This window comes from Mirounga leonina, unplaced genomic scaffold (assembly GCF_011800145.1).
Source record: "Mirounga leonina isolate KUSES-001 unplaced genomic scaffold, KU_Mleo_1.0 Mir_200, whole genome shotgun sequence".
Classification (NCBI taxonomy): Eukaryota; Metazoa; Chordata; class Mammalia; order Carnivora; family Phocidae; genus Mirounga; species Mirounga leonina.
In genome coordinates, this window is record NW_023270503.1 from 27,155,344 (window position 1) to 27,182,762 (window position 27,419).

At 55.6% G+C, this 27,419-nt stretch overlaps 2 protein-coding genes across 2 annotated transcripts; one reads left to right on the top strand and one right to left on the bottom strand.

The window, feature by feature from the left end:
- Positions 1–2,731: 2,731 nt before the first annotated feature.
- On the top strand, positions 2,732–6,896 carry NKIRAS2 (NFKB inhibitor interacting Ras like 2). The gene is made up of 4 exons (XM_035027119.1): positions 2,732–2,861; positions 3,831–3,939; positions 4,362–4,603; positions 5,228–6,896. The coding sequence occupies exons 2-4, from the start codon at positions 3,846–3,848 to the stop codon at positions 5,465–5,467; spliced, it is 576 nt and encodes a 191-aa protein (XP_034883010.1). The 5' UTR covers positions 2,732–2,861; positions 3,831–3,845; the 3' UTR covers positions 5,468–6,896.
- A 9,552-nt stretch (positions 6,897–16,448) lies between these two features.
- On the bottom strand, positions 16,449–25,172 carry CUNH17orf113 (chromosome unknown C17orf113 homolog). The gene is made up of 3 exons (XM_035027118.1): positions 25,131–25,172; positions 20,105–20,839; positions 16,449–19,045 (listed from the first exon to the last, which is right to left on the bottom strand). The coding sequence occupies exons 2-3, from the start codon at positions 20,645–20,647 to the stop codon at positions 17,561–17,563; spliced, it is 2,028 nt and encodes a 675-aa protein (XP_034883009.1). The 5' UTR covers positions 20,648–20,839; positions 25,131–25,172; the 3' UTR covers positions 16,449–17,560.
- Between the last annotated feature and the right edge of the window lie 2,247 nt (positions 25,173–27,419).

Genomic DNA, 27,419 nt, shown 5'->3' on the forward strand with positions numbered 1-27,419 from the left:
CGAGCAGCTCAGCGGCGCTGCGCCCAGAGAGGCTCCCTCGGGCCCGTCTACCAGCGAGAGGCTCCGCTTGGGGCCAGAGCGGCCTCCCGCCCGCGGAGGTCCACGGTGGTCTCCGCGCCGGGGCGGGGGCCCAGGGACGGTTCCTGTGCGTAGGGGGCGCCACTTTATCCGTGGGTCGGAAGTGGGGGGTACAAGAGGGTGACTCCTCTCTAGGCCTGAGTTCTCCTCAGTATTCTGAGAGCTTCGTTGCCATAGCAACTTCCAATCCTAGAGCGTCTCCGGTAAGGTTCAGGAGAGTCTGAATTGGGTTGAGGACTCGATGACCCAGGACTCCAGAGGGAAAGATCCCCCACTACTACCTTCTCGACCCTTGGAGTGTGTCCACTGCTTCCTCCCGGGAAAGGCAAGAAGACACACTTTGAGCCCAGTTCCTCCAGCTTTCATCGGCCCTTGGAAGCCTTGCCCAACCAAGCCAGGGGAACGCAGGGCGTCTTCACCCCGCGCCTTTCATCCCCTCTGGATCTCCAAGCAACAACTGGTTCATCACCCTAATGACGCTGACCCTTTTATGAGGCTGCTTTCATGTCAGCTGCCTGGGAGTGCCATCTCAGCATTAAGCCTAGGGAGGGTGGCACGGCGCCCCAGACCCTGCCCTGGAGTTTATAAGGCAGCTCGCAGGGTGAGGTCCCTGCTCCATAGTGTCCCCAGTACTCTCACCCTTTATAGAAACACCCTGCTCAGCACGCTTGTCTTGCCGAATGCAGTCTGGACTGGGAACTCAGACAGGGCAAGGACACAGCCTAATCATCTTTGTAGTACCTCCCTCACCCAAACCAATAGTATTTGTGGGTATGAATTAAACTGGAGTTTTCTGAGGTTAAATTGGGGGAGTTTGAGGTTAAAATTTTAGAGTTAAGAGGAACTAAAATAAGGGGGCAAGTGGATTTAAAAAGGATGGACTCCTTTCCTCCATTTCTCCCTAGTATGTGCTATTCTCAGTAGGCTGCTTGCAAGGTCCTGCCTATCACAGTGCTAAGGGAGCAGAAACCACACCCACCACTGGGTAGAGAAGGATGGGAGAGGCTCAGTGGGTGGGAAGAGAGAAGTCATTCATCCAGCCAATCATTCACTAGCCTCTCCAAAGTGCCTACTTTGTGCTAGGTTGGGAGGGCACAGACGCAGAGACCACTTACCCTGTCTGCCAATGGCTCACAGTCTACCATCTGCTGCAGGTAGCCAACCTGTCTTTAGTCTTTAGACCATCTTCTCACTGTGTTCTTTGCATCTAAGCCATCTCATTTACTCATAGCTTTTTTTTTTTTAAGGTTTTATTTATTTATTTGACAGAGAGAGACACAGTGAGAGGGGGAACACAAGCAGGGGGAGTGGGAGAGGGAGAAGCAGGCTCCCACTGAGCAGGGAGCCCGATGCGGGTTGGATCCCAGGGTCCTGGGATCATGACCTGAGCCGAAGGCAGATGCTTAACGACTGAGCCACCCAGGCGCCCCTACTCTCATAGCTTTAATTTTAGCTGTAGATGACGCTGAATTCTGTTGATATCTCCAATCTAGAATTCTCAGTTGTGAGTTCTAGATGTCTATATCCAACTATCTACTGGATCTCTTGGGTGTTTCACAAAACCTGGAGACATAACATATTTAAGATGAACTTATCATTCTCTCCCCACTTTTCAACAAAAGAAAAAACAAATGCAGTACTTGATTCTCTTTTCCTGAATTCCTTATCTTGTCAAATCGATTCACCATGCAACTGATCACCAAATTAGAAAGATAGGAGACATCATAAACTCCCTCTTTCTTACTCCTGACTCCCAACTTATCACCGAGTCTTGTTGATTCTCCTACCAAATATCTTCTAAATCTATCTCTCTCTGTTCCACCCCAATTCAGGCTCTCATCATTTTTATTTTAAAACTTGGGATACTACCATTGTCTCCTAACTGGCCCCCAGTCTCATCTCGCTCCATTCTTTAATCTTCTACCAATGACTTTCTACACTTGATCTTAGCCAAAAGGCCGAGAAGCGATTGCCAATGACTTTCTTAAAAGCAAAAACTGATCACGTCACTTCATTGGCATAAAATCTATCAATGGCTTTCCACTGCTGTTAGGATACAGTTTGAACTCTTTGACCTACCACACAAAGTCTTTGATTATTTGCCTCCCTTCGACCATCAATATTGACCCCAAATACTTGTAGTTTCAGAAAAATGCCATGACTTTTGCCAGTTTCCTCCACCCTTTCCTTCCACACCCTTCAAATCTCAAAACAGACATAACCTCCTCCAGGAAGTTTTCCATGATGCCCACTGTCCCTGAAGTTAAATACCGTTTGCTCTGCTCCCATAGCACCTCCGTAATAGTTCTCACCGTGCTCTACTGTAATTGTCTAGCTCCTCCGGACGGTAACGTTCTAACTCGTCCATTTTTTTCTCAGCATGTGGTTTTGTACCTGGCACAGAGTAGGTGCTCAGAAAACATCTGACGAATAAACGATTGAATAAAAGAAGTGTTACTGCTCTATGGTAGTCTTTAGAGAAAGAACATTTGGGCATCAGAAACACCAGCACCCCTCGTCCCCGGCGCCTAGAACGGTGTGCTCAGGCGCACAGCCGGCCCATGTCCCGTCATTCTCCCCGCCGGCCGCTGGGGGCGCTGTGAGTCCGGCTCCCGCTGCCCGCCGCCGGAATTGGTCATGCCGGACGGAAGCTGGGGGGGCGGGGCCGGACGGAGCCTGGAAGGACCCGGAGGAAAAGCAGAGTCCTTGTGGCTGTGCTGCCCCTCCCCTGGTCCCGGCGCGCCTAGAGGGGCCCGGCCGGGGTGCTGCGAGGGCTCCGGGAGGTACGGAGCTGGGAGGCCACCGCGTCCGGGCCGCCTTAGGTGGCGGGTCTCTGCCTCCGATTCCCTCGGGGGGAATAGGTGGCGGAAGCCCTCTGGCAGTCTCTCTTAGGGGTATCCCTTAGTTGCGGGGCCCTCAGGCGGGAGGAGGGGTCTGTATCAGGAGTTTACTCGAGAGGTCTCTGTTTGGGACACCTTTTGGGAGTACATCTGTATCTGCTGTCTGGGGCAGTCTTGGTGTGGGGTTCCTTCTGGGAAGCCTATGTTTGGGATGCCTTCGACGAGATCTCTGTCTGGGACCTCTTCGGCGAAGGGGTTTCTGTGTCAGCCTCTTCATCCTGCTTTGTCCGTTGAAGGGCAGCACAGATTTTCTCCTTTCCAAAGCCTTTTCGCCTTAGATTCTTTGACTCTTTTCTTTCTTGTCTGATGTTCTTCATCTTAGCCATGGACTTGACTGGGAATTAGAGGGAATTAATTGTTGTCCAGGTAAATCATACAGGAAAGCAAAATACCCTCCTTGTTTGCTCACTCTCCCCACGAAGAGCGGCTTAAGACAGATCCATACAAAACGGGATCGCTGCTTATTTCTCCATGGAGTCATGGTTCAAGACCGGAAGCTGAGCCAGAGCTCCCTTCAGCAACTGGTCTTCCACATCCTGTGCACAGAAGGGAACCTGGGCAGTGGTTCCTTTGAAGCAGAGACTCTCTTCCCCCTTTATGGCATCATTTACTGAGAACCTGTCCTGAGCCAGTTACTGGACCTGTACTGGTTATAACAGAGATGAATAAATTATAGCTCACTGTCCAGTAACGGACATAGACACATCATTCCAGTACACCCTGACCCTAGGAGGGGACAGACAGTGCTGAATCCCTGAGGCCTGTGTATTCTGTCCAGATCCTGGACTCTCAGTTACGGGAGGTCTGCCCACTTTTTCATCCCACTTAACCCAGTGTGCCTCTGTTTTTCAGGGTTGAAGGCTAAGCATGGGGAAGAGCTGCAAGGTGGTCGTGTGTGGCCAAGCATCTGTGGGCAAAACATCAATCCTGGAGCAGCTTCTGTATGGGAACCATGTAGTAGGTGAGTGTTGTTGGGGCGGGGGGCATGGTGGAAGAAGTTGAAGAATAAGTAGGATTTGATCACAACACGAAAAGGCTACCTTTTCGGTGGTGGTGGTTATTGCACCCCACAGAGTAAAACTGCATAATGACCCCAACCCTAGCATATTGAAATCCGGAGAGAGGAAACCCAATACTTGAGCTAGGGAGGAAAAGCTCTCAAGTCACACTTTTGCTTAGCATGGAATTAGCATGAGATTAATGTCTGTTCCCCCCCCACACACACACACAAGTCATCCAGTCCTGCCGGACTGTCCATCCCTGGCCCTCTCTCTTCGGCCCCACATTCCTTTCTCTCTGGCTGGTAAGCCTTTTAGGATATACTCAGTCACTCATGTTTCCCACCTTCCTTCTCTCTACAAACAAGTTTTCATCTTGTCCCAGGTTCTGAGATGATTGAGACCCAGGAAGACATCTATGTGGGCTCCATTGAGACCGACCGGGGGGTGCGGGAGCAGGTGCGTTTCTATGACACCCGGGGGCTCCGAGATGGGGCTGAACTGCCCCGGCACTGCTTCTCCTGCACCGACGGCTATGTCCTGGTCTACAGCACGGACAGCCGAGAGTCTTTTCAGCGTGTGGAGCTGCTCAAGAAGGAAATCGACAAATCCAAGGACAAGAAGGAGGTTTGTGTGTGCAGGGGACACTGGTGATGAGAGGGAGTAGGCCCTGGGCTAGTTTTGGGGAGCCTGGCATGGCTGTTTTTCATTCATATCTCAGGAGATGGGGTAGGAGCTAGAGGGGGGATGGAGGCCACTGGAGGCGGTCTTCCCCCTGGAGGTGGCCGTGTGTTGAGGCAGCTCAACCAGAGAGGCTTTTCTTTAGTTTCAGGGGTTCCTGACCTAACTCCAGAAGCCCCCACTAATCTTTCTTGATGATGGTTCCTTGCTCTTAGCTGTGAAGGCCCTTCTGTTCTCAAATCCCCCTGTAAGCTGCAGGTATTTGGAGGGGTGCTCCCTTACCAGTTGTTTAGACAGACTGATAGCTAGTAACGAGCAGGCGTAGGTGATACAGGGTTTATAAGGGAACTCCTGGAGGGAGGGCCAGATGGAGGCCAGAATTTAAACAGAGGAAGGAGAGGACAAAGCAACCATCTCCCTCTCCCCAGTTACTGTTTCTAATATAGGAAGAGGTGAAACGTTCGCCATTGAGACTTTCCCTTCTCTTAGGACTCCTAGGTAGGTGCCTGCCATCACACCCAGGCCTGAGGTCCACAGTACATCCTCAGGTCTCTACTCTGTCTTCCCCAGGTCACCATCGTGGTCCTGGGCAACAAGTGTGACCTGCAGGAGCAGCGGCGTGTCGACCCAGACGTGGCTCAGCACTGGGCCAAGTCCGAGAAGGTGAAACTGTGGGAGGTATCTGTGGCTGACCGCCGCTCTCTGCTGGAGCCCTTCGTCTACCTGGCCAGCAAGATGACCCAGCCCCAGAGCAAGTCTGCTTTCCCCCTCAGCCGCAAGAACAAGGGCAGTGGCTCCTTAGACGGCTGAAGAGCTGCCATTCCCTCTCCACCTACCCAGCCTCATTCCAGCTTCTGGGGCTCTGGAGGATGTGTCCAGGGGTGGGGTTAGGCAAGCTGTCCCTCCCAGGCCAGGCAGCTGGGCTGTCCCAGGCTCAGGTCACTTTCGCTCCCTCCCAACTCTGGGAAGTGCAGATAATCGAGGCTAGTGCCCCCAAATCCTGCCTCTCCTCCAGCTCTCATCATCCCTGCCCTGCTGTGACCTGAGGCAGTTGTGGGTCAGTGTCCCCTCCTGCCTGCCCTGGCTCGGAAGCAGAGCCACCATGCAGAAGTTCCCGGTCCAGGCTCTGGTTTGTCACAGGGGTCCCCCCACCTGTGGGTTTCCTGCCAGTGACACACACACACACACACTCACACCTATGGCACCAGCCTGGACTCTGGAGAAAGGCATCTGGGTATCGCGTACATGCATGTAGACGTGTGCACGCGTTCATGTGTGTGCCTGCTGGTGTCCAGCTCTGACTGGCCTCTCCTTGGCTGGAAGAAGCCAGCCGCCTGGGAAGTGTAATTTTCCGCTTTCACTCTCCACCCCCCGCCCAAGTTGTTTTGCTTCCTCTTCCTGCTCAGGGAGCACACGGCCCTCATTGGCTGAGATGGAATGGAATGAAGGCTGGGCTTCACCCGCTGGCTTTGGGACCCTGCAAGGCCTTTCTCCTCTCTGGGTTTCAGTTTTCTCATCTGTAAGGTGATGGGAGTTGCTTAGATGATCTTCTGGATCCTTTCCAGCCCTCAGATTTTCTCATGCCCGTGGCTTCGGGCTGGCTGTTACTGTGCCCTGGCTTCTGCCTCTTCAAGGTGCTATGCCTCCTGGCCCTGGAGGCTGAGACACTGCTCCCCCGAACCACCAGGGGGCAGGCGTGCACTGTCCGCTCTAGTGGCCAGAGTGGCTGCCCAGTGCCCACTCAGCGGACCTCACACCGGTGGGGCCTGGTCTTCACCCCTTCCTGTGGTGGTTTTCGGCTAATAGCTGGACTTCTATTTATAAATTACTTGTGTTTCTCTGCCTGCTGCCATGGTGAAGGCTGGACAAGGTGCTCCTCTAGCCCCTCCTTACCTCAGATGCCTGAACAGAACAAGGCAAACCAGTAGCAGCTTCTCAGGAGCTGTCAGATCTGTCGGAACTCAGAAGGGTGGTTACACTTTCAACATGCTATAAAGTGAGCTTGTCACCCACAACTCCCCATGTCCACTTCATGCTTCTAATGTGCACACCCAGTGTAGATGAGACGCTAGAGCCAGGTGACTGACTTCTAGTACACACCCCTTCTCCCCAAGACGGGAGAGGCGAGCAGGACGGGCCACCCAGGGCTGGGCGAGTCGAATTAGGGCATATACAGGCTCGGGCTTGAATTCATTTATTGATGCGTTGGACACAATAAAACCACAACTGTTATCAAAAAGTTTCCCTTCCCTCCCCCCTTCTTGTCCTCCCATTGGAAATATCTAAAAAAAGAAAAGATACAGGTGGATACTGGCAAAGTCCCATATTGTGGGATGAAGGAGCAGTGCTGGGGGTGGGATGGGGGTTGTGACATTGACTTTGACAACATGAAAATAGGTCTTGAGAGTATGTCATCCTGGATCCCAACACTCAGTTTCACAGTGAGGGGGGCTGGGTGCTAGTTGGAAGGAGGGGAAGCTGGATTTGGTGTTAGGGACCAGCTTGGGGTGAGGAGCTGGAGGGGAAAGCTCTTTGTTTGGGAGCCCTGGCGTAGGGAGGTTGGTGTTTGCTGGGTCCAGAGTCTGAGACCCAGTGCTTCCCCCCACCCAGGTGGGGTTCACAAGGAATCAAAGGCTGAGGAGCTTGTGTGGGGTTGATCACCTCTGTTAAAACTGGGCCCAGCCAGAAAATCACCCTCACCTACCCCTCTCCTAGCGCCATCTTGTCAGAGCAAAGGAACCCCAAAAGCCTTCAGCCCCAGCCCCATTTTGGCTTTGCCCCCACGTAGCACTGCTCCCTTTCTCCTCCACAGTCTTCTTCCACTCCCCCAGGGTCACCCTGTCCAGATAGCCTTGAACCCTCTCCAGCTTGAGACCCCATCTGCCACCTCAGCGATTCTCTGGAGAATCGAGTAAATGGGGAGGGCCTCCCCTGCAGACTTGTCCCCAGCTCAAAGTTAAGATTCCTAGGGCCTCTGGCCATGGGGGTATAGGTCTCGAGTGGGGGAAATGAGAGCACCATGGGGCTGGGGCTAGGATTTTGCATAGATCTTTGGGATTTCTCAGTTTGCTCCCCATAAATCAGGCTGGAAAATGCAGGGGAGCCCACCAGTAGCCTGAGAAGGCTGGGGAAAGGAGGGTGGGGATGGAAGGGCCTTGGGCCAGGAGGGTAGTAGTGGAGTCCCTAGACCAGACTGGGTAAAGGCAGATGCCCTTGAAACTAGCCCAGCTCTTCCTAGATTGGGCAGGAAGCCCTCGGCTGTAAAAGGCAGTTTCCTGGGGATGGAGGAAACTGAGGCATCTTGGGAAGAGGAAGTGGGGAGAGCAACTGCTGGGAAATGAGCCCTGGCCTCCCCAGGAAGCCTAGTAGGGGGCAAAGACAATGGGCCCTGTGGCAGGGCGGACAGCTCCTGCTGGGGTACGAAACAGAGCTGGGCCCAGGATGGGAGCTGGGAAGAGGGTGGTGGCTGCTGTGGGAGCAGGCCGGAGGGCCAGGGGCCCTGGCAGGGCACAGATGGCAGCAGCTGCGGCCGGGATCGGGCTGGGCAGAAAGCGGGCCGCCAGCGTCTTGGTGAGTTGCTTCTGCAAGGCCAGTTTCGACTGCAGAGAGGAGAGAGAGGAATGGACCCAGTCTGACCCAGGAAAATCCACCCCCTCCCGGGGCTCCATCCTTGGGCTTTCTGCTGCAGGAAAGACGTGCCTTTTAGGGTTCCAAGCCTAAATCCTCCCTTCCCACCCCCAAACACTCATTCCAAAGGGCTTTCTCCACCACCTGTCTTCCTGCCCAGGGGAAGGAGGCTGTGGGGGGGTGGGGGCAGAGATGGTCTCTAGGAGATGCACGCCCACCCCTTGCTCTTGACCCACCTCCCCGGAAATTCCTCTGGGCAGATCCCAAGATGGCCAAAAACACCAGTCCAGCTCTCCCTCAGCCTAGGCAGCCTTGAAGGTCGGGGGAGGGAGGGTGGCTTCCTTCCTGCCCCACCTTCTCCCCGCCCCCCCCCCCCCTCTCCCCCCCCTGCCCCTCTGGTCCCCCCCCCCCCCCCCCCGACCGGGCCCAGCCCTGTTGCCTGGAGACAGATACCTTGAGGACACTCACAGCCAGCGCCGCATGCTTCTGCAGCTTGCTGTGCTGGCTGGAGGGCTTGGGGGGCTTCCCAGCCAGGCGGTCTTTGTGTCTCCTGCTGCTCAGGTGCTAACGGACAAACAGACAGACAGACTGGCAATGGGATGAGGAAGCCCAAGGACCCCCCCACAACCCTATCATCCTCAACTAGCTAACCCTTCCTCCACCCGTGAGTTGCATGTTGGACACACATTTGTGGGGTGTCACCCTGGGAAGCGGAGGTGAGACTTGGCCTTTGCCCTCCAGGAGCCCTCTGTCCTTCCAGCCTTGCTCCTCTTCCTTTACTGGCTCCCTCCAGGCACCCGACACCAGTTCCACCCCCTCAGCCCTGCTCCAGCCCAGTCCCAGCCTCACTTCTCCCACCTGCTTGAGCTGGGTCTCTGAATTGACTTGGAGCTGACACAGAGCACAGTGAAAAGGAGGGCTGGGCCCCTGTCGGCCCCCCTGGCCCCCTGCCACTCTCTTGGCCTTGTGTCCAGCTCCCCGGGGAACTGGGCGGCCCCGGCCCCTTCGGGGAGCACCTCGCTGACCTTCCACCATCCACCGGTGCTTGGCTCCTGAGGGAGGAGGGAAGACAACCCATCAGCACCGAAGAGGAGCTGCAAGGGCCATGGAGACCCCCCCCCCAACACACCGAACTAGGTCAGTCTGGCTGCCCCATCAAGCCTCCAGCCACCTGAGAATTCTCTTCCCCACCTCCGCAAGGTCCTCCCAGCTTCAATCATTTTCCGCCAGCCGCCCCCCACACCCAGGCCTTCTTGCGGTGGAACTACACGGCTTCCCTTTGCTCTCATCTCCTGCCTTCCTTCTGGGTCTGACCTATGGACAGATGGAGGAAGTGTTTCCGGCCTTCTCCCAGTGACCCTTCAGTCCTTGCTGCCCCAGACTTTTCTTCCCAATTCTCCCACCTCAAAAACCAGCTGGAGGAGCCAGAATGCCCACCCAATCACAGCTGAACACAAGGCCTGTGTCACCAGGCCCTTGAGACAAATGCCCAGAAAGTTCAGCCTGCATGCAGCTGGGGAGGGCCGGCTGCCTGCCCTCTCCTCTCCTAGACTCCAGCGCACTGACCTGTGTTGTGAGCCTGAAGCTGGGAGGCAGAGTTCACTGTCACCTTGCACGTGGGGCAATAGAGGCGCCCCTTCTCGCTCCTGCCCTCCACACTCACACCAGTTCCCACAGCAGCAGCTGCTGGCTCAGGCCCTGGCGCCTCTCTCCCAGGCTCTGGGGAGCAGGGTGGGCAGGAGGAAGAAGAAGAGGAGGCAGCATCCAAGAGGTCTGAGTGGGCCGGCTCCCTGGGCGTGGGGTCCGGAGTCAGCGGTGGCTGGTGTTGGGGTCCAGGAAGAAGGGCCTCAGGAACTGCTGGGGAGATGGAAGGCATCGGGTAAGAATCATCTCGAGACCATGATTTTAAGTAGTGATATACTGGGGGTGGCATGGCAGAGTGGAAGCATCCCTGACGTAGGGATGACCAGCAGTGAAATCCAGACTCCACGCTCCCACCAACTCACTGGGCAGACTTGGGCCTCTTTGGGCCTCAGCTTCCCCATCTGAAAATATAAAGTTGGACAGAGGGGTCTCAGAAAGCCCTCACAGCCCTGATAGTTCAGAATTATTAGCTAACTGTAAAATAAGTGGAAGTCACCAAAAAGATGCACTGGAATATTCATAGAGCACCACTCATAATAGCATAAAACTGGAAACTCTCCAGGGTGCCTGGGTGGCTCAGTTGGCTGAGCATCTGCCTTCAGCTCAGGTCATGATCTCAGGGTCCTGGAATCAAGCCCCGCTTCTAGTTCTGCACTTAGTGGGGAATCTGCTTCTCCCTGTCCCTCTGCCCCTCCCCCTTGCTCATGCTCGCTCTCTCGCTCTTTTTTTTTTTTTTTAAGATTTTATTTATTCATTTGAGAGAGAGAGAATGAGAGACAGAGAGCACGAGCGGGAAGAGGGTCAGAGGGAGAAGCAGACCCCCCGCCGAGCAGGGAGCCCGATGCGGGACTCGATCCTGGGACTCTAGGATCATGACCTGAGCCGAAGGCAGCCGTCCAACCAACTGAGCCACCCAGGTGCCCTCTCTCGCTCTCTCTTAAATAAATAAAATCTTTTAAAAAAAGATAAAACTGGAAACTATCCAAATGTCCATAACAGGAGAGTAGATTTTAAAAAAGAGTTGTATGGTCACACAAGAGGGCTCTACACAGCTTCATGCAACAACACTGAAGAGGCCAGGTACAAAATCTCCCTACTACAGGATTCACCAAAACCAGGAGCAACTGATCGATGGCAAGAAAAGTCAAGATCACTTGGGGGAGGGGTGTAGGTAGTTGAATAGTGTTGCCCCCAAATTCACGTCTGCCTGAAACCTCAGAATGTGATCTTATTGGGAACCAGGGTCTTTGCAGATGTTAAGTAGTTAAGATGAGATCATAGTGGACCAGGGTGGACCCTAATCCAATGACTGGTGTCATAAGAAGACCATGTGGAAATAAAATAGGATAAAAACAGAGAGGGAGACAAACCACAAGAGACTCTTAACTCTAGGAAACAAACAGGGTTGCTGGAGGGGAGGTGGGGGGGATGGGGTAAATGGATGATGGGCATTAAGGAGGGCACCTGATGCAATGAGCACTGGGTGTTGTATGCAACTGATTCTACCCCGAAACTAATAATACACTATACGTTAACTAATTTGAATTTAAATAAAACAAAACAAAACAAAACAAGACCATGTGAAGACACAGAGACATGGGGAGAATGTGATGTGAAGACAGAAGCAGAGATTGCAGGGATGCATCTATAAGCCAAGGAACGCCAAAGATGGTCAGCAACCACCAGAAGCTAGATGAGAGGCGTGAGACAGATTCTCCATCTGAGCCCCATCCCATAGACACCTTGATTTCAAATTTCTCACCTTCAGAATGGTGAGAAAATAAATGTCTGTTGTTTTCAGCCACCCACTGTGGGGTCATTCACTGTGGTAGCCCTGGGAAGCTAATACAACGAGGCAGTGACTGGGGGAGGGGGCAGCAAGGAGGGCTTCTGAGCGCCAGTGCCATGTTTCTTGATCTTGGTATGTTCAGACTGGGAAAGTTCGTTGAGCTCAACACTTGTGATGTGTGCCTTTTTCTGTATGTATGGGCTACCCCAACATAGACAAAAATAATAAGCAGAAATCTCCCAACCCCTCACCAGAAACCAGATTTGGATTGGGGAGTGGGGAGGGGAGGGAGAAGAGTTCAGGACTGACCTTTGTTCTGCGGCTCTCCTGGGGATCCACTGGCTGAAGTCGGGGTTGGGGACACCAGCACCCCATCCTGGGCCAGGGTTTGTGGCCTCTGCTTGCTCTTGGCAGCTTCGACAGCCTTGAGTTTTCTGGCGTGTTTGTGGCCTTTGTAATGTGCTTCGGCTTGGTTCTGGGGAGGGGAGGGCTTGGGGTCACCATTTATTTGCTGAGTCTGCATGCCCCCTCCATGAGCTGGCGCTGGGCAGGGGGCAGATCAGAGGGGGCAGGGCTTCAGCCAGACAAGAGGGGAATCCTTGTTTTGTTTTGTTTTTTAAAGATTTTATTTATTTGACAGAGAGAGACACAGCGAGAGAGGGAACACAAGCAGGGGGAGCGGGAGAGGGAGAAGCAGGCTTCCCGCTGAGCAGGGAGCCTGATGCGATGTGGGGCTCGATCCCAGGACCCTGGGATCATGACCCGAGCCAAAGGTAGACACTTAAGGACTGAGCCACCCAGGTGCCTCAGAGGGGAATCCTTATCATCACAGCATGTGTGTGGCCCTGAGGTTTACAGAATTCCTTCTCATACATACATGAGCCCCCAGGCAAGCAGCTTCTGGCTTCAAATTCTGTCTCAGCCACTTATTAGCTGTGCATCTCTGGGCAAGTCGCCTCACCTCTCTGAGCCTCAGTTTGCTGACTCGTAAACTTTGTGACAATACTGACCTCACAGGGTTGTGAGAATTAAAAAGAACATGAAGGGCGCCTGGGTGGCTCAGTCAGTTAAGCAGCCGACTCTTGATTTTGGCTCAGGTCATGATCTCAGGGTCGTGAGATGGAGCCCCGCGTGGGGCTCCGCGCTCAGCCAGGGGTCTGCTTGAGATTCTTTCTCCCTCTGCCCCTCCCTCCACTCTCTCTCAAATAAATAAAATCTTTAAAAATAAATAAATAAAAGTAAATAGAACACGAATGACAAGGGCCTAATACATACAGCAGGTGCTCAACAAATGTTAGTTACCAAGTTCATAAATGCACAAATGGAAAAAGTAGAGCATTCCTCATACTTGGGGTATGTGCACCCCAGAACATTCATCCCTTTGTTCATTTTTTTCAGCAAATTGTTTTTGAGCATTTGCTCTTTGCCAGGCTCTGTGCCAGGGGCCCGGCATGGAGAAGACATGGTCCCTCCCTCAGAGTGACGTCTTTCTGTCCATCTCTTGCAAGACTCATATGACCTGAAAACTTGAAAAGAACCCCTGAATCTAGCCTGTTAGTGTCCTCCCTCCTTCAACCAGAGGTCCCTGCTTATTGCTCCCAAGTATAGGAAAGACAGGCCCCTGTGGCCCCTCCCTAGACCCTTTCACCAGAGCAGATCTCCCCAAGCCCCAGAATTTCCCAGACAGAAGGTAAATATTCCCTCGGAGTCCAGAATGAGGCTTCTCCACTATCTAGGGGTAGGCTGTGGTAGAAAGTATGTGGGCCTTGGGGTCAGCCAGGCCTGGGTTCAAATCCCAGCTCTGCTACTCACCAGCTGTGTGGCCTCAGGCAAATCACTTAACATCTCTGAGGCTGTTTCCTCATGTGAAAAGTGGGGATGATAATAGCACCTCTTTCCATCTCACAAAGTATCATGAGAACTAATTAAGATGATGGGCATGAATATATTCAACACATTAACTCTCTGGTGCTTTAAGAACTCAGCTCCAGACCAGGAACTGATTGGGGCCCCTGGGACCCAGAGCAGGGAAGGGCAGTATTTTCTCTTGCAGAAGGATCCAGAACACAGGAGAGAAGCAGAAGGGAGGGAAATGGAGGCCCCAGGGCCACTAGAGATGAGGCAGAGGAATTTGGAGAGAAGAGACGGCAGGATGGGTAAAGGACCAGGAGCGCCTGCCTCTTCTGCACCCAAGGATGGAAAATACGGACCCCAGTCCCTTTGCCAGCCCTATTCCTCCAGGAAAGACCCCAGCAGCCAGTGTCCAACCCTCTCCCTGCCCAGCCCCCTCCCCAGCCTGTTTCCACTACTCCCTCTCACCGCTGAGTTGAACCTCAGGTGACAGATGTTACAGGAAATGAAGAGCTTCTTCTTCAGAGGGGAGGGGACCCCAAACGTGTGGCTGATGACAGCTTTCTGGATCGGGTCCATCTGTGAAGGGGGTGGGAGGGCACAATAACGCTGGGGTCGGCTCTGGAAGGGGAGGCAGTACAAAATGCCAGAAACTACAGACTATTAAGGACGGCAAGCATCGGGACACAGGAAGAACTTCCCCATCCCTGTGGATAAGAGACACACAGAAACAATCTCTTCCCTGGCTGACCTTCTCTGTTCGCCCGGGCTTCAGCTTGGAGGCAGGGGGGATGGCCAGGGTGAACTCCGTGATCGGGAGAAAAACCATGTCCCGGTGATCACCTTGGCCTCTCTTGCTGCCCCACTGGCCTCTGGTTTGGGTTTTTTTTCCTTATTCACAAAAATCACAACTATTGGGACAGAGTTGGGGGCAGGGAGAAACAGGGACGGGACAAAGAGTCTCTCTGTTGGTAATCCTCTCCCATAACCCAGCCTTGTGCTGGGCCTGTGGGCTGGGGGAGAAGGCTTGCTTATCTTTTCAGCTCTGCCACTGTCACAGGGCCTGAGGGGGGAGTGAGGGCATGGCCAGGGCAGGTGGGGGGCCAGGAAGGGGCAGGTTGCAGCACGTGCAGGCCAGACGGTCCCTGAGTTGTAGGATTATTTCTTTGGTATATTAATTTGTGGGTTTTTTTTCCCCCTCTTCCTTTTTTTTTTTTTCCCTTCTATCAAACCAAGCCTTTATGTTCCCTTTCCTCAGGGGCTGCTTGCTGGACCAAAAGCAGTTGTCTGGGCTTGCTTATCAAGAGGAACTTTCCAGACCTCCCTGAGAGAAGAGAACAGAGGCTTTGAGAGAAAAGCATGGTTTCAGAAACTCCCTAGGGAACGGAACGAGGGTCTAACCCTCACCTAACAGCACCTGGGGCTGGGGGCAGGCAGGAGACAGGAGCACGGCCTGCCAGGGCCCCCAGAGATGCGGGCAACAGAAGCTGTACCCACTCCCAAGGGACTGTGTACATGGTGCGTCCGCAAGTGAAGAGAGGACCAAACAACAGGGGACCCTCCCCAAATGGCTCAGGCTCCCGTGGACCTCTGTGCGACGCTGGAGGTTAGAAAGGAAGGGACTCCTAAGGATGACTGAGACTGAATTTCCCACCATCTTGTCAGGATGGGCTGGGGCTCCTTGATGATTACATTTGATGTTTCAGAATTAAAGAAAGGGGGGGTACTTCTTATAGTGAAGTAAAATTCACGCTCCCTGCACTTGTCATTCACACACACGCACATGTGGAAATACAGAGACACAGAGCACAGAAGCCTACAGGCAGGTACGAATCACAGAGCCATGCAGAAAAATGCAGACCCAAAGGAGTACGAATGGCACACTTCACAGACACGCTCACAATCACCCAACCCCCCCCCACACACACTCAGAGGTCAGACACACACCAAACATGTACAGAGTCAACACAAAGACAAAAAATCTCTCAGAGACATAGGCACATATGTTAATTACATACAGTTACCAAGGCGCAAGAGTTGTTTACAAATACACACACATCCACAAGTATCACACAAAGACCCAAAGAAACATAAACTAAAACAGAAGGGCACACCCCAGACATACAGATGTCCCTCTACAAACACTCAAGTGTAACCTCCAGGCCACAGGCCCAGCAGTCATTACCGGGGGAGGGGGTGACACCATCCTCATTCCTTGGCCTCGGGGAAAGCTGGACCCAGGGGTCCCTGTTTTGGGAGTGCCCAGTCACTCTTGGGGATGCTGCTCCTACTTATACCCACCTTCCAAGAGCCAGCCCCTCTGTGCCCACCTTCCCTGCCCACCCCCAAGCTCGGCCGCATGCCCCCACCCACCAGCCCAGCCCGTACCGTGCTGAAGTTGGGGGTGAGACTGAGCGGGGTGGCGCCATTGAAGTGGAAGGCGAGCAAGTGCTTGAAGTCCAGCGGGGGCTGCAGAGGCCTGGCAGGCAGGGGCAGGGAGGCCAGCAGGGGGCTGGGGGCACTGGAGGCTGGGCCTGCTGCAGGAGGAAGAAGGGCAGGGTCTGAAATGGGGAGCCACAGGGCTCACAGTGACCTCCACGGCCAGAAAAAGAGGCTGGTGGGCTTCTTGGGTGTGGAGCCAGGGCAGAAACTCCCTCTTCACAAAGCAGCACTGGCTAAGTCCGGGGCACTCACAGCCCATTTCTGTGCCTCTCCTCTCCACAATGGGGGTAGCAGAAGCAGGGAGAGCACAGTTCTCAGTTCCCAGCCCCGAAGGATGCCCCTCCCATCCCCTCCAGAGGCAGCCCGAGGGCCCCAATGAACCCCAGCTGGGAATCAGGCCAAGGGAGGGGCAGAGGCGTACACACACACACACACACACACACACACACACCACCATGGAGACTGTGTGATGTACTGGGTTTCCATTTATTGCAAGTTAAACCCAAACCCAGGGGGCCTGGGGAAAGGCCAGCCCCCTCCCCTCTCACTAACTGCCCCCCTCCCAATCCCCACATCATTTGCTGCAGGGGCTGACAGAGAAGACGGGAAACCCGTTGGAATCTGAAGGGATGTTGTCCCCTAGCTCTGTGAGGCCCCAACTCCTTCCAGAAGGCAAAAAGCCCTCCAACCCCTGGGTCAGGCCTGAGGCTGGTCCTCAGAGTTGGCCGGTCCAGCCCTGTGGTTTTAGGTCTTTGGTCTTAAAGGTCTGAGGCAAGGGCAGGGAAAGGCTAGGAACTTTGGGGAGCAACCAGACTCTGAGGAAGAATTAGAAATAAATCCAGTCCATCGGGACTTTTCTGGACCCTGTCATTGCAAAACCGTAAGAAGTCCTTTCAGATTTTTTGTGTGTTAACAATATGCAAGATAGGTTTATTTTACATTTATAGATGTATATGTCTATATACACAGCCATATGCAGGAGAGCCTCACGTAGTGGGTAGGGGAGGTAGGGCACCACTACCTCCCTTGAACTGGTAGCTTGTGCACAGAGAGGGTGCTGTGCTGTGTGTCAAAAACAAGGAAGTCATCTGCTCCAGTTCTATCTGAAGAGAGGAGATGCTGCCAGCAGGGGAGCTAACAGCCAAGAACCCACTCTCCCTTCCCTCAATCCCTCAATTCCTGAGACCCAGTCTTCCTCTCTCCCTCCAGCCAAGACTCTTCAGTTTTTCTAGGGCCCAAATCTGGGCTTGGTCCAGACGGAAAAAGGTGAGCTACCCCTCACCAAACTCTGGCAAGCGCAGGAGCGATATTGAGGGTGCCCCAAACCTAGCATCTCTGCCGGCTCGCCCAGGCCTCCCGTGACGCAGCCCTTCCTCCACAGCCCACGGGGCACGGTCAGTACTCAGCACCGAGGGGAGGAAGCCCGGGGCAGGTGGGTGGGAGGCCACGGTGAGGCGGTCAGCTTGGGTGTAGCACGGTCAGATCCGCCTCGGCCCCTAGACTAGCGCCCAGGGCCCCAGGCTGACTGGGCGGAGGGAAGGCGGCCGCCCTCACGGGGGCTGCGACCCCAGGAGCCCCTCCGCCCACCCACTCTCCAAGAACTCCACGGCCAGCGCAAAGTCAAACTCGTGCAGCGGAGGCCCATCCACGGCGATCTTCACCGCCGGGCCGCCCCGGCCCTCCCCGGCCCCGCTCTGCCCCCACCACCGCAGCTCCCGGCTGCGGCCCACCTTGTCCAGGAGGCCGGCGCCCGCGGGCAGCGCCAAGGCCAGGGCGGCCAGGGCGGCGAAGTCCGGGAAGAGCTCGTGCAGCTCAGAGCGCGCGCACGCCAGCTTGGCGCACAGGGCCCGCGGGCCCAGGCGCCCCAGGCTGCGCACCACGCGCTTGAAGAGCGCGAAGTCGCCCAGCGCTCGCTGGCGCACCACGGCGGGGGCGAAGGTGCGCAGCAGCACCCGCAGCGCCCCCTCGCCGTGCGCGCCCAGCTCCTCGGGTGCCTGCGGGTAGCCGCGCGGGTCGAAGATCGCCGCGAAGGCGGCCACGGCGTCCAGCGAGGGCCCGGGGTAGGAGTCCCACAACCCCCTCCGCATGGAGTCCAGGAAGGCCCCCCGCAGCCGTTCCAAGCCCCGCACGGCAGCCTCCGAGTAGCCGACCAGCTCCACGCCGCGGTAGGTGCAGCGCCCACCGCCCAAGTCGGGGCCGGAGGAAGCCAAGTCCTGCAGGAAGCCCTGGAGGCGCGCCCCACCCGAGATGCGCTGCGCTTGGAGGGAGGCCGCGGCCGCCATCACCAGCGGCTGCAGCAAGGCCAAGTCCGGCTCTTCTGGCTGCAGGACAAGGGCGAGCTTCTGCACGGTGGGCAGAGTGTCCAGCAGCAGGTAGGTGAAGGCCACGAAGGTGAACTGGCGCAGGGCGAGGGCCAGTGCCCTAGCTGTAGGGGAGGCTGGGGCAGAGGCCTCCAGTGTGGGCACCAGGCAAGGCCAAGCCTCAGCCACTGCTTCCACGATAGGCAGCAAGGACGCCCAGGGCACTGGCCGGGGTCCCGCCAAGTCAACAGCAGCAAGGTCCAGTGCCGCCCGGAGCTCGGGGACCGTGTGGGAACTGGGGCCACCATGCAGGCGGAATAGGGCATCCAGCACACTTTCGTATTCACTTAGGTAGGCCGGGGGCTCAGGATCTGTCCGGCCTGGGAGGCAGTGTAGCTCGGTGAGCAGTGGGCAGGCGGCGCGGAGTTGTGGGCCCACGTGCCCAAGGCGGTCCCTGGGGAGGCTCGAGCTGAGCCAGGCCAGCTTGGCTGCAGACACACCGAAGGCCTGCAGGATGTCCAGGAGTTGGCCAGCAGTGGCCTCACCCTCCTGTAGCGCCACACTGCCCAGGAACGTGGTAGCCGGCTGGCCATCACAGGGGGACACCGAAGTGGCAAACAAGGCTAGACTGTGGGACTCAGGCCAGTCCCTGGTCTCGTCCAACACCAGCCCCACATACGGGGATGCCTTCAGGCGCTGGCAGGCCTCTGTGTGCAAGACACTGGCCATGGCCACCTGGGACAGCCAGGGAGAGAAAGGGAGGGACAGAGTTAGGCTTGTCCTGAGCAGGGGAGGTAGCAGTACAGAAGACAGAAAGGGCACAGGCCTCGGGCACAGACAGACTAATCCTGGCCTGGCTGCTTAATGGCTGGGTGAGCTTGGGCAAGTCATTTCACCTCTCTGAGCCTCAGTTTCCTCAGCTCTGAAATCAGGCTACTACTTGCCTCTCAGCTCCTTAAAAGGTTGTTGTCAATTAAAAATGTAACTTTCTGTGGCTGTGCTGGTAAGTGTAAAAATGCTTGAGGAACCATAAAGATTCTGCAGTATTTTGTGTGTGTCTCTACAGCATGGCCCCAGTTCCTATTCCTGGGGGTCTCCCTCCACTCTGCGCTCAGGAATTAACTCACAGACATGTTCCCTCCCAGTTACATAGAGCCCCAACTGTGTGCTCTGTTTGTCCGGGTGTAAGCTCTCTGTAGGATGAGATCTAACTCCCCCACCCTCACGCAAGTCCCTAGGACTCACACACCTGGTACCTAGGACAGAACTGCAACTTGCATGCCCCGAGGGGCCACGTGGGTGGTACTGGGCTTGATGTGGGCCAGGGATACACCAAAAGGAATGGAGAAGCCGTGGGTCTTCTTCATGCCCTGAGGGTACAGGGACCTAGCTTTTCAGAAGTCACAAACCCACATTTTCATATGTAATCTCTCTTTTTTTTAACTTGGAAACTAAGTGAGGTTTTCCAAAAACACTGTGAAAATCAACAAGATACATCTGTGGGCCAGTCAAGCCCCCAGGCTACCCAGCTTGCAATCTCTGGCCTCTGCTGGGAGGGAAAGCCCCTCTGCCCCACCCCTGGGGACAGGGCCTGGTCTGGCCTCTTCGTGGCCGTGCCCCCAGCAGCTGGCCCAGGGCCTGGCACATAGCATGGCTCTGAAAGATTCTGCTGGGTGAAGGTATGAATGAAGCTCTCCGGCTCCTGCCCGGGGGCCTGGCATGTTGGCGCTGTGCCCAGAGGGCTCGATGTCCTCCCTCCTCAAGCCCTCCCCCACACCTCTGGCCACCACCCACCTGCATGTCCCTCACCCTCCTGGGGCTGTAGCAGTCGCCGTGCTCTGTGCCCAGCAGGGCCTGGCACAGGTTGAACCTCTGCAGCTCGAGCAGGGCGGAGCAGCGGTCGTCGGGCACGTCCTCCTTGGCCATGCAGTACACCGTGGTCAGCACGGCCACTTTGGCCGGGTCCACCTCCATCTTGACGCCCCTGGAGGTGGGGGGCGTCTCCAGGTCTGGGTAGGCCCCTCCTCCCTCGGCGTGGCCCTCAAAAGTGGGCTGGCCCCGGTTGACGGCCAGCGCCTGGCGGTGGGCCCCCGAGGTCACGTGGCGCAGCAGGGCGTGGCGCTGGAAGTTGTCGGTGCCCACGGTGAAGGCGTTCTCCGCTTTGCCATGCTTGTTCCGCACCAGGGCCTGGCGGCACTCGAGGCAAAACATCAACTTCCGCTCATAGTCAAAGTCCAGCCAGGGAAACTCCTCTTTCCAGTGCTCGTTGAAGTAACGCTTGCACTTCTTGTTGGAGTTGGAGGCCTCTCCGGCGGGTTTCTTCCCTGGGGGCACCATTCCTGCTCGAGGGGCAGGGCACCCCCAACCCCCACCCAAGTGCTCTGGCCCCCCAGCCTCCCCCTACACACCGCGGCACCTCCCTTGACAATGGAAGTTGGTGGGGAAGGCAGGAGGGGAGCACGCTGGGCTAATGGGGACCATCCATCTAACTTAGCTGGGAAAGTTTATTCCTGCTCCTCCGGTGGGAGACTGGAGATGAAAGAGACAAGGGAGAGGTGTTAGGGGGTCCACCGTGGGTTCATGCTGCCCACAGAGCACTCCCCAACTGACCGGGGCACAGCACCTAACGGGGAAGGGCTCCTGGATGGGTGGGGTCATGCCAAGGGCCACAGAATGTCATCCAAAGTGGGGGGAGGCCTGGGGGCCCCAGCCCACTCTGAGGGTCTCCCTCCATCCGGGACAAGGCCCTGATGAGCTTTGACTGTTGAAAGCATGGCAGAACTCGGCTCTGGAAAGACTGGCACCAATCTGTGCAACTGAGTCCAGGTGACAGCGGTTCCCAGGGCTCATGAATAATCTGTGACTGAGCCAGGATCGGACCTTGACTCCTCATTCAAGGATGGCCAGTCTCTTCAGTCCACAATCATTTATTTCATGAGAATGAAGTTAGCACAAAGCTGAGATCCCAGAGCCACGGGGCCAAAGAATGGCATTCATTTTCACCGGGCCTCCCTTCCCTAAACCTATACATGGCACACTCAAACGCACACACGCACCCTGATAGTGTGGTGCTGGGTAGGGAAGCCCAGAAGTGGGGGCGGGCCCCAGACTTAAGGGGCTAGCTGGCCAACTGTACCTTGCTCACTCTTCCACCACCCCAGGCATGAGGCCAGGTGAGCAGTTCAGGACCAGAGGCCACGTCCTGCCAACGGCCAAAACCAGACACCTCTACCTCCTTACTATCCCTCAACCCTGTCCCCTAGATGCCCACTCATAACGACAGCAGTAACTACCCTTTGTCAAGTGGGAACTGCGTCAGGCCTTGTGCTAAGGACTTTGCAGTGACTCCATGAGAAGACCAAGATTACTCTTGCAAGTACTCTCTGAGGGTGGTAACCTCCTCATTTTGGAGAGGAGGAAACCAAGGCTGGGGGACCTTAAGTGACTTGCTCAAGGTTCCACAAGCAGAAAGTGGCCAAGGCAGAGTTAGAACCTACGTCCAGGGGCGCCTGGGTGGCTCAGTCGGTTAAGCGTCTGACTTTGGCTCAGCTCATGATCTCAGGGTCCTGGAATCGAACCCCGCATCCAGCTCCCTGCTCAGTGAGGAGCCTGCTTGTCCCTCTCCCTCTGCTCCCCACCCCTCACTCATGCTCAGTCTCTCTCAAATAAATAAATAAAATCTTAAAAAAAAAAAAAAAGAAGAAGAAATCTACATCCATTTGACCCCAAAGGCCAAGCTGAGACTCTGGCCTGCACTGTCTCACCTGGATTATACATCTGCCTCCACCTTTGCAGTCACGCCCCCAAATTCGTCCCTCCCTCAGCATCCAGAGAACCAGCTCACACAAAGGCCACTCCCTTGCTTCCACCTCTTCGCAGGTGTCCTAAGTGGTTGCCTGAATCTACACACCTCACCATGAGCCAGCAAGGTTCTCCTCAGCCTCCCGCTGCTCCTGGCTGCTCGCCAGCTCCAGAGGCTCACCATTCCCCCCACACACCCAGCTGTTACTCTGCTTCTGCCTTCATCCTCTGTGCCTGGGATTTCCTATCCCTCCTCCCTGGCTAATTCCCATTCATTCCTGGAGAGCAGCTCTGCATCCTCTCTGCCACCCGGATCCCCCCAACTGGGGCTGGTGCCTGTCCTTTAGTCTCCCATAATTCTCTGGGTGTGGGTCTTGATAATACAATACGGTAAACTCAGGGTTTCTCTATGTATCTCTGCACTTGGTTCCTAGAAGGTCAAGATCACGTTTGTTCATTTTGGGATCCCTAAGCCCCTGTAGAGGGCTCGGTATGAAGATGCCTTTGAGCAAAAGTTTGTTGTTTAAGAGAACGGAAGGACTGATTTGGGCTGTATGAAAGAACTGCCTGTTTCTAAGGCTACTGGTTAGATGACTGGGCTCTGAGAAAGCAGTGATTGTCTTGTCCTCCTGATATGCCCAGCACCCTTCATGGAACCTAGCACTTAGTGGATAAGTAAAGGGCAGATGAACAGAATGCCAGGGGCAGCCTGTTCAGTGCAAGGGAAGGTGCTCCCTATTGCCCGATGCAGTGAAACTCTCAGTGGCATTTGGGACTGCTCACCCCACCCTCCCTGAAACATGCATTTCTCTTGGCTTCCAAGACCCTATGTCTCCCAGCTTTCCTTTCCCCCATCAGCACCCCTCCGCCTCTGATGTCATCTCTTCCTCCTTTTCCTAACCTAAAACTGTCCAGAAAGTTCAGAACCATGTCTGCTGGTCACCCTGAAATAAACCACTCCAGCCGGAGCCACTCCTCTGGGTGCCACACCTCTCCATCCAACCACTTTCCTGGCTTGTCTAGATGGAGCTGTCGATCTGTCCCTACAGATATGCTCCTCTCCCAGTCATCCCCATCTCAGGAAACGCCTGCTCTCCTACCCAGGTGCTCTGGCCAGAAAGCTGCCCCTCCAGCCCCTGCTCTCTTCCATAACCTGGAGCTGGTCTATCCACAGGTGCTGTTGGCTCACCCTCCACAATCTGCCTGTAACCTGTCTCATCTCTCCATGCCGCTGCTACCAGCCTTGTCCAGGGCACCTGCATCTCTTGCCTGGACTACGGCAGTCACTTCCTGATGGCACTCTGGGCTTCCACTCTTACCCTTCTCTGAGCCATCTGGACCAATAACAGCTGGAGGGGGCTTTTGAAAACATACTGCTTAAAACCCCTCTGTTGTCTGAGGCCAGTGGCAGGATCCCTTTCGAGGTCTGGTACTGCTGACGTCTCTGGTGGCCACTTGTGCCTCTCTCCCCTTCCTGCTACACCAGCCTTTCCTCAGTTCCTCCAGAGTGCCAGGTTCCTGTCCCCAGGGCCTCTGCACATGCTGTGCCCTCTTCCAGAATGTCTCCACCTCCTCTCAACATTTTGCCTATTTCACTTCCCCTTTGGTCCCCTCTTCCAAGGAGACTTCTTTTTCCCTTCCCAGGAGGTCCTTTTCTTTTCTGTCACTATTTCCTGTTTGTTCCCTCACTGTACTCCTCACGGTTTACAAATTTGCTTATTTTCTCTGCATTTCTATTGCTTGGCACGCTCTCTCTCTCCTTCTCCTTCTTCTTCCTCTCTCTCAAGAATGCAAGCTTCCTGAGGACAGGAAAGGTAACTAACCTGTTCACATCTGAACAGAAGGGAATGCTGCCTGGCACCCAGCAGGTGCTCCACAAAATTTGGGGAGTGAATGAATAAGGAACCACCAGCTTTCAAGCAGAGAGAACAATGAGTGCTGTCTTGGGCACCTGTTGGGTGGCTAAAACAGCTGCCTTTGACCTCCTTTCCTCCCAAGATCCCATGATTCTGTGACCCCATCTAGCTCACCACCCAAAGGATCTTAGAATGTGGAGGAGGTGCAATTCCAAGGTGGTACCCTTTGAAAGTTTGTCAGCTCCTTTCCATATACCTAGAACTGGCTATCCTGCCCCATTCTGCAGAGGGATAAAATTACTATGTGACCTAGGATGTTTTTGATCAAAGAACAGACGAGTAGGTAGGGAGGATGCATGGGAAGATGGATTCTGAAACTGCACCGTCAGATACGGTAGCTAGTAACCACATGTGGCTGTTTATAATTAATCAGAATTAGAAAAGCATTGTAGAATTCCTCAGTCTCTCTAGTCACATTTCAAGTTCTTGATAGCCACTGGCTACTGTATGAAATGGCCCAGACAGAGACCATTGACTTCACCCCAGAAAGTTCTATCGGACAGCGCTACTCTAAAACAACCCAGCCAAAGTTACCTCAACCTGAGGGAACCAGGCTGGACGGGGTGGGCTGTAAATAAAATGTGACTATGTGACCAAGGCTGACCAGGGCGGTGCACCTGTCAGGCCCAGGTCCCCCACACCTCTCTGCACCCTGGCCACCTAGACGTCAGCCGCCACAACTTGTGGGGCTCCTGGAGTGACTGTGTATTATTGGTCTCTGGTCCCCACTCCACCCTGGCAGGTCAGCCTCAAACACAGAGCTTATGCGGCCCCAGGGTGGCAGTCCCCAGCCTCCTCCTCCCCAGGCCCCTTTGGGCCCTTTCCCTTCGGGAGCCCCTAGGGGGATCTATGCTCCAGGTCGGAGGACGGGCGAGGTGGGAGCTCCCTGCTCGCCCCAGACCAGGACACGGAGGGCTGGGGAACTTCCTCTGGGGGGCGCGTGGTGGGGGAGCCCTCGAAGGTCCCGGAGGCCCCCGCCTCCTCCCGCGCGGCTGCCCCGCCCGCAGGGCTCCCACCGGTTGGCCGCCCCCCCCCACCCGGCCGGAAGCTCCGGGAGGGGGCGCCCCCCCGGCCCGGGCACCGCGCCCGCCGCACACACTCACGGAGACTCGGGAGCCACCATCTTGCGCGGTGGACGCTCTGGCCGCGGTCTCCTTGGGCCCAACTGAGCGACAGCAGCCACTAGCGGTAACCGGGGCGAAGAGGCGCCAGCAGCCGGCGAGGGCCGGGGCGGCGGGCAGGGCGGCGGGCAGGGCGGCGGCGCCCTGGGGCTCACCTGGCGCGGCTGTCCCCCCTGCGCGCGCGCTCAGCAGGCAGCGGGGGCCCCGGAGGTGAGACCGCCGGAAGGGTGTCCCGCCAGCGGGAGGGACAGGGTCATTCATTCATCACGGGCACCCACCAGTTCTAGAGCAGCTCCCAGGTGAGAGCTCCCAGGTGAGAGCCAAACAGGTAGAGTGCTAGGGAGGCACCGGCAAAATGCTTTGGGATCACAGGGGAGCAGGGAGGAAGCCGACGGTCTGCGGGGAGAGGCTATTAGGTTTCACTGCAGGATAAGTCAAGTTTTAGCAGGGGAAGGGCATCCCAGGCAGTGGGCCTGGCTCAGCACCCATGGGGAATTGAAATGCAGTGCAGGTTCACAAAGGTCAAGGCGGAGTGGAAGTATGGAGGGGAGGGGGCGGGGCCTGCTGCTGGAAGGCTCTGCAGTGAGTACTGGGGAGTTTGACCTTCTCGCCTCGTGGGGAACCTCAGGAGAGGGGTTCCCTGTGTGGGTTCCCAGGTGAGGGGAGGAGAAGGTGGAGGAATGTGGAACTGTGGCGGCCATCCCTCCCAGACCTGGAGTCCAGAGGCCTGCAGTGGGGCTCCAGTGACATTGAACTCTGAGGCCTCGGGCTAGACACTTACCTATGAGCCTCAGCTTCCTCCATCTGTGAAGTGGGAATTACAGCTGGGTGAGGAGGAAAGGGCAAGGCAGGGATGGGTCTGAGGAACAAAGGAGCTAGGTGTGGAGGCCGTTTGAAGAGGGGGTGCTGTGGCACTCGGTGATTTAGTCTCCTCTTCCCATCAACACAATCATCCAGAAATGCCTTCCGGCCACACCCCCCGCCCCAATTGGGTACACTTTTCTCCCACACAAGGCCTAGGGCACACGTTGATTTGAGGTCGGGACCTCTCCGGTGGCTTCTGGGAACTCCCCCAACACCCTTCACACCGCACTGCTCTGTGCCGCCCACCGTCTGCCGCTGACATTCACCGTGAACCCTGGCCCCCCCAGCTGCTGGGATGATGCATGAATCATGGCACATGCACACACACATGACCGCCTGGCTTGTGGGTACACTCAAATGAAGGGAGACACCACAGACCCAAAACCTGCCCCAGGAGGGTACCACACAGCCCGGCACCCATGAAAGGGTCAGGTATATGGCGGGGAGGGGGGTTCTGTGATGGCATTTTGCAGCAGAACACCCTGGCTAAGTCCCTCCCTTCTCAACCCTGGCCAGGGGTCCACAGCTGGGACCCACAGCTCATTGGACGGCTGCCTTAAGAGGGCAGGTTGTTGCTCTGGTCAAACACAAACTAGACAGAGTGGCAGAAAAGAGGCCACCCTCCGGGGTCCAACTGAGGCTGGGGCAGGGGCACAAAGCGGGTGTCTTATGAATTAACATCACTCTGGCTGCCACCCAAGGGAGAGGATCTGGGCAAACCTCATCCAGCTGTTTTGCCGTCACTTGGTAAGATACACAGAAGAGCCCAGGGACACACACCCTGCAATCCACGGGCGCCCACAGATGGCAGGTCACAAACCCCAAGGCACACACTCACACACATCTCCTCGTGATGAGACCATCTAGGCACACTGATGTGTGCATATAGAGAGGTGGTACCCGTGCAGAAATGGACAGACGCCCATGCCGGCTGGGGGCAAAGGCCGGCCCAGAGGCCACGCACAAGCATGCACGTACACAATGCACGTACACACAGACAGGCAAGATCAACAAAGACGCATTCAGATCGTATACACCCAGAGGGACAGACAGACACATGAGGACCCCCAGGCCCCTAGTAAGGCATATACAGATGATTTGAAACCATGCACACACCATCACAAAAAGAGGCATAGACACAAAGATCTATATACAGATACAGTTGCCCAGAGATCAGTGTGTTCACACACGCTCTCTTGCAAAATGAAATGCATCAGATATACACACAAGCTCATGTAGCCAGACCCAGAGTCTCTGTCTCTTGCCCCACCGCACGTCATAGGGGCAGATGGGAGGGCCCTCCCTGAGGTGCACGTGTATGTATACACACACACACACACACACACACATCTCAAATAGTAAAGCTGCCCTTCCTATCACAGAAGAAACCAAACTCTGAAGAAAATG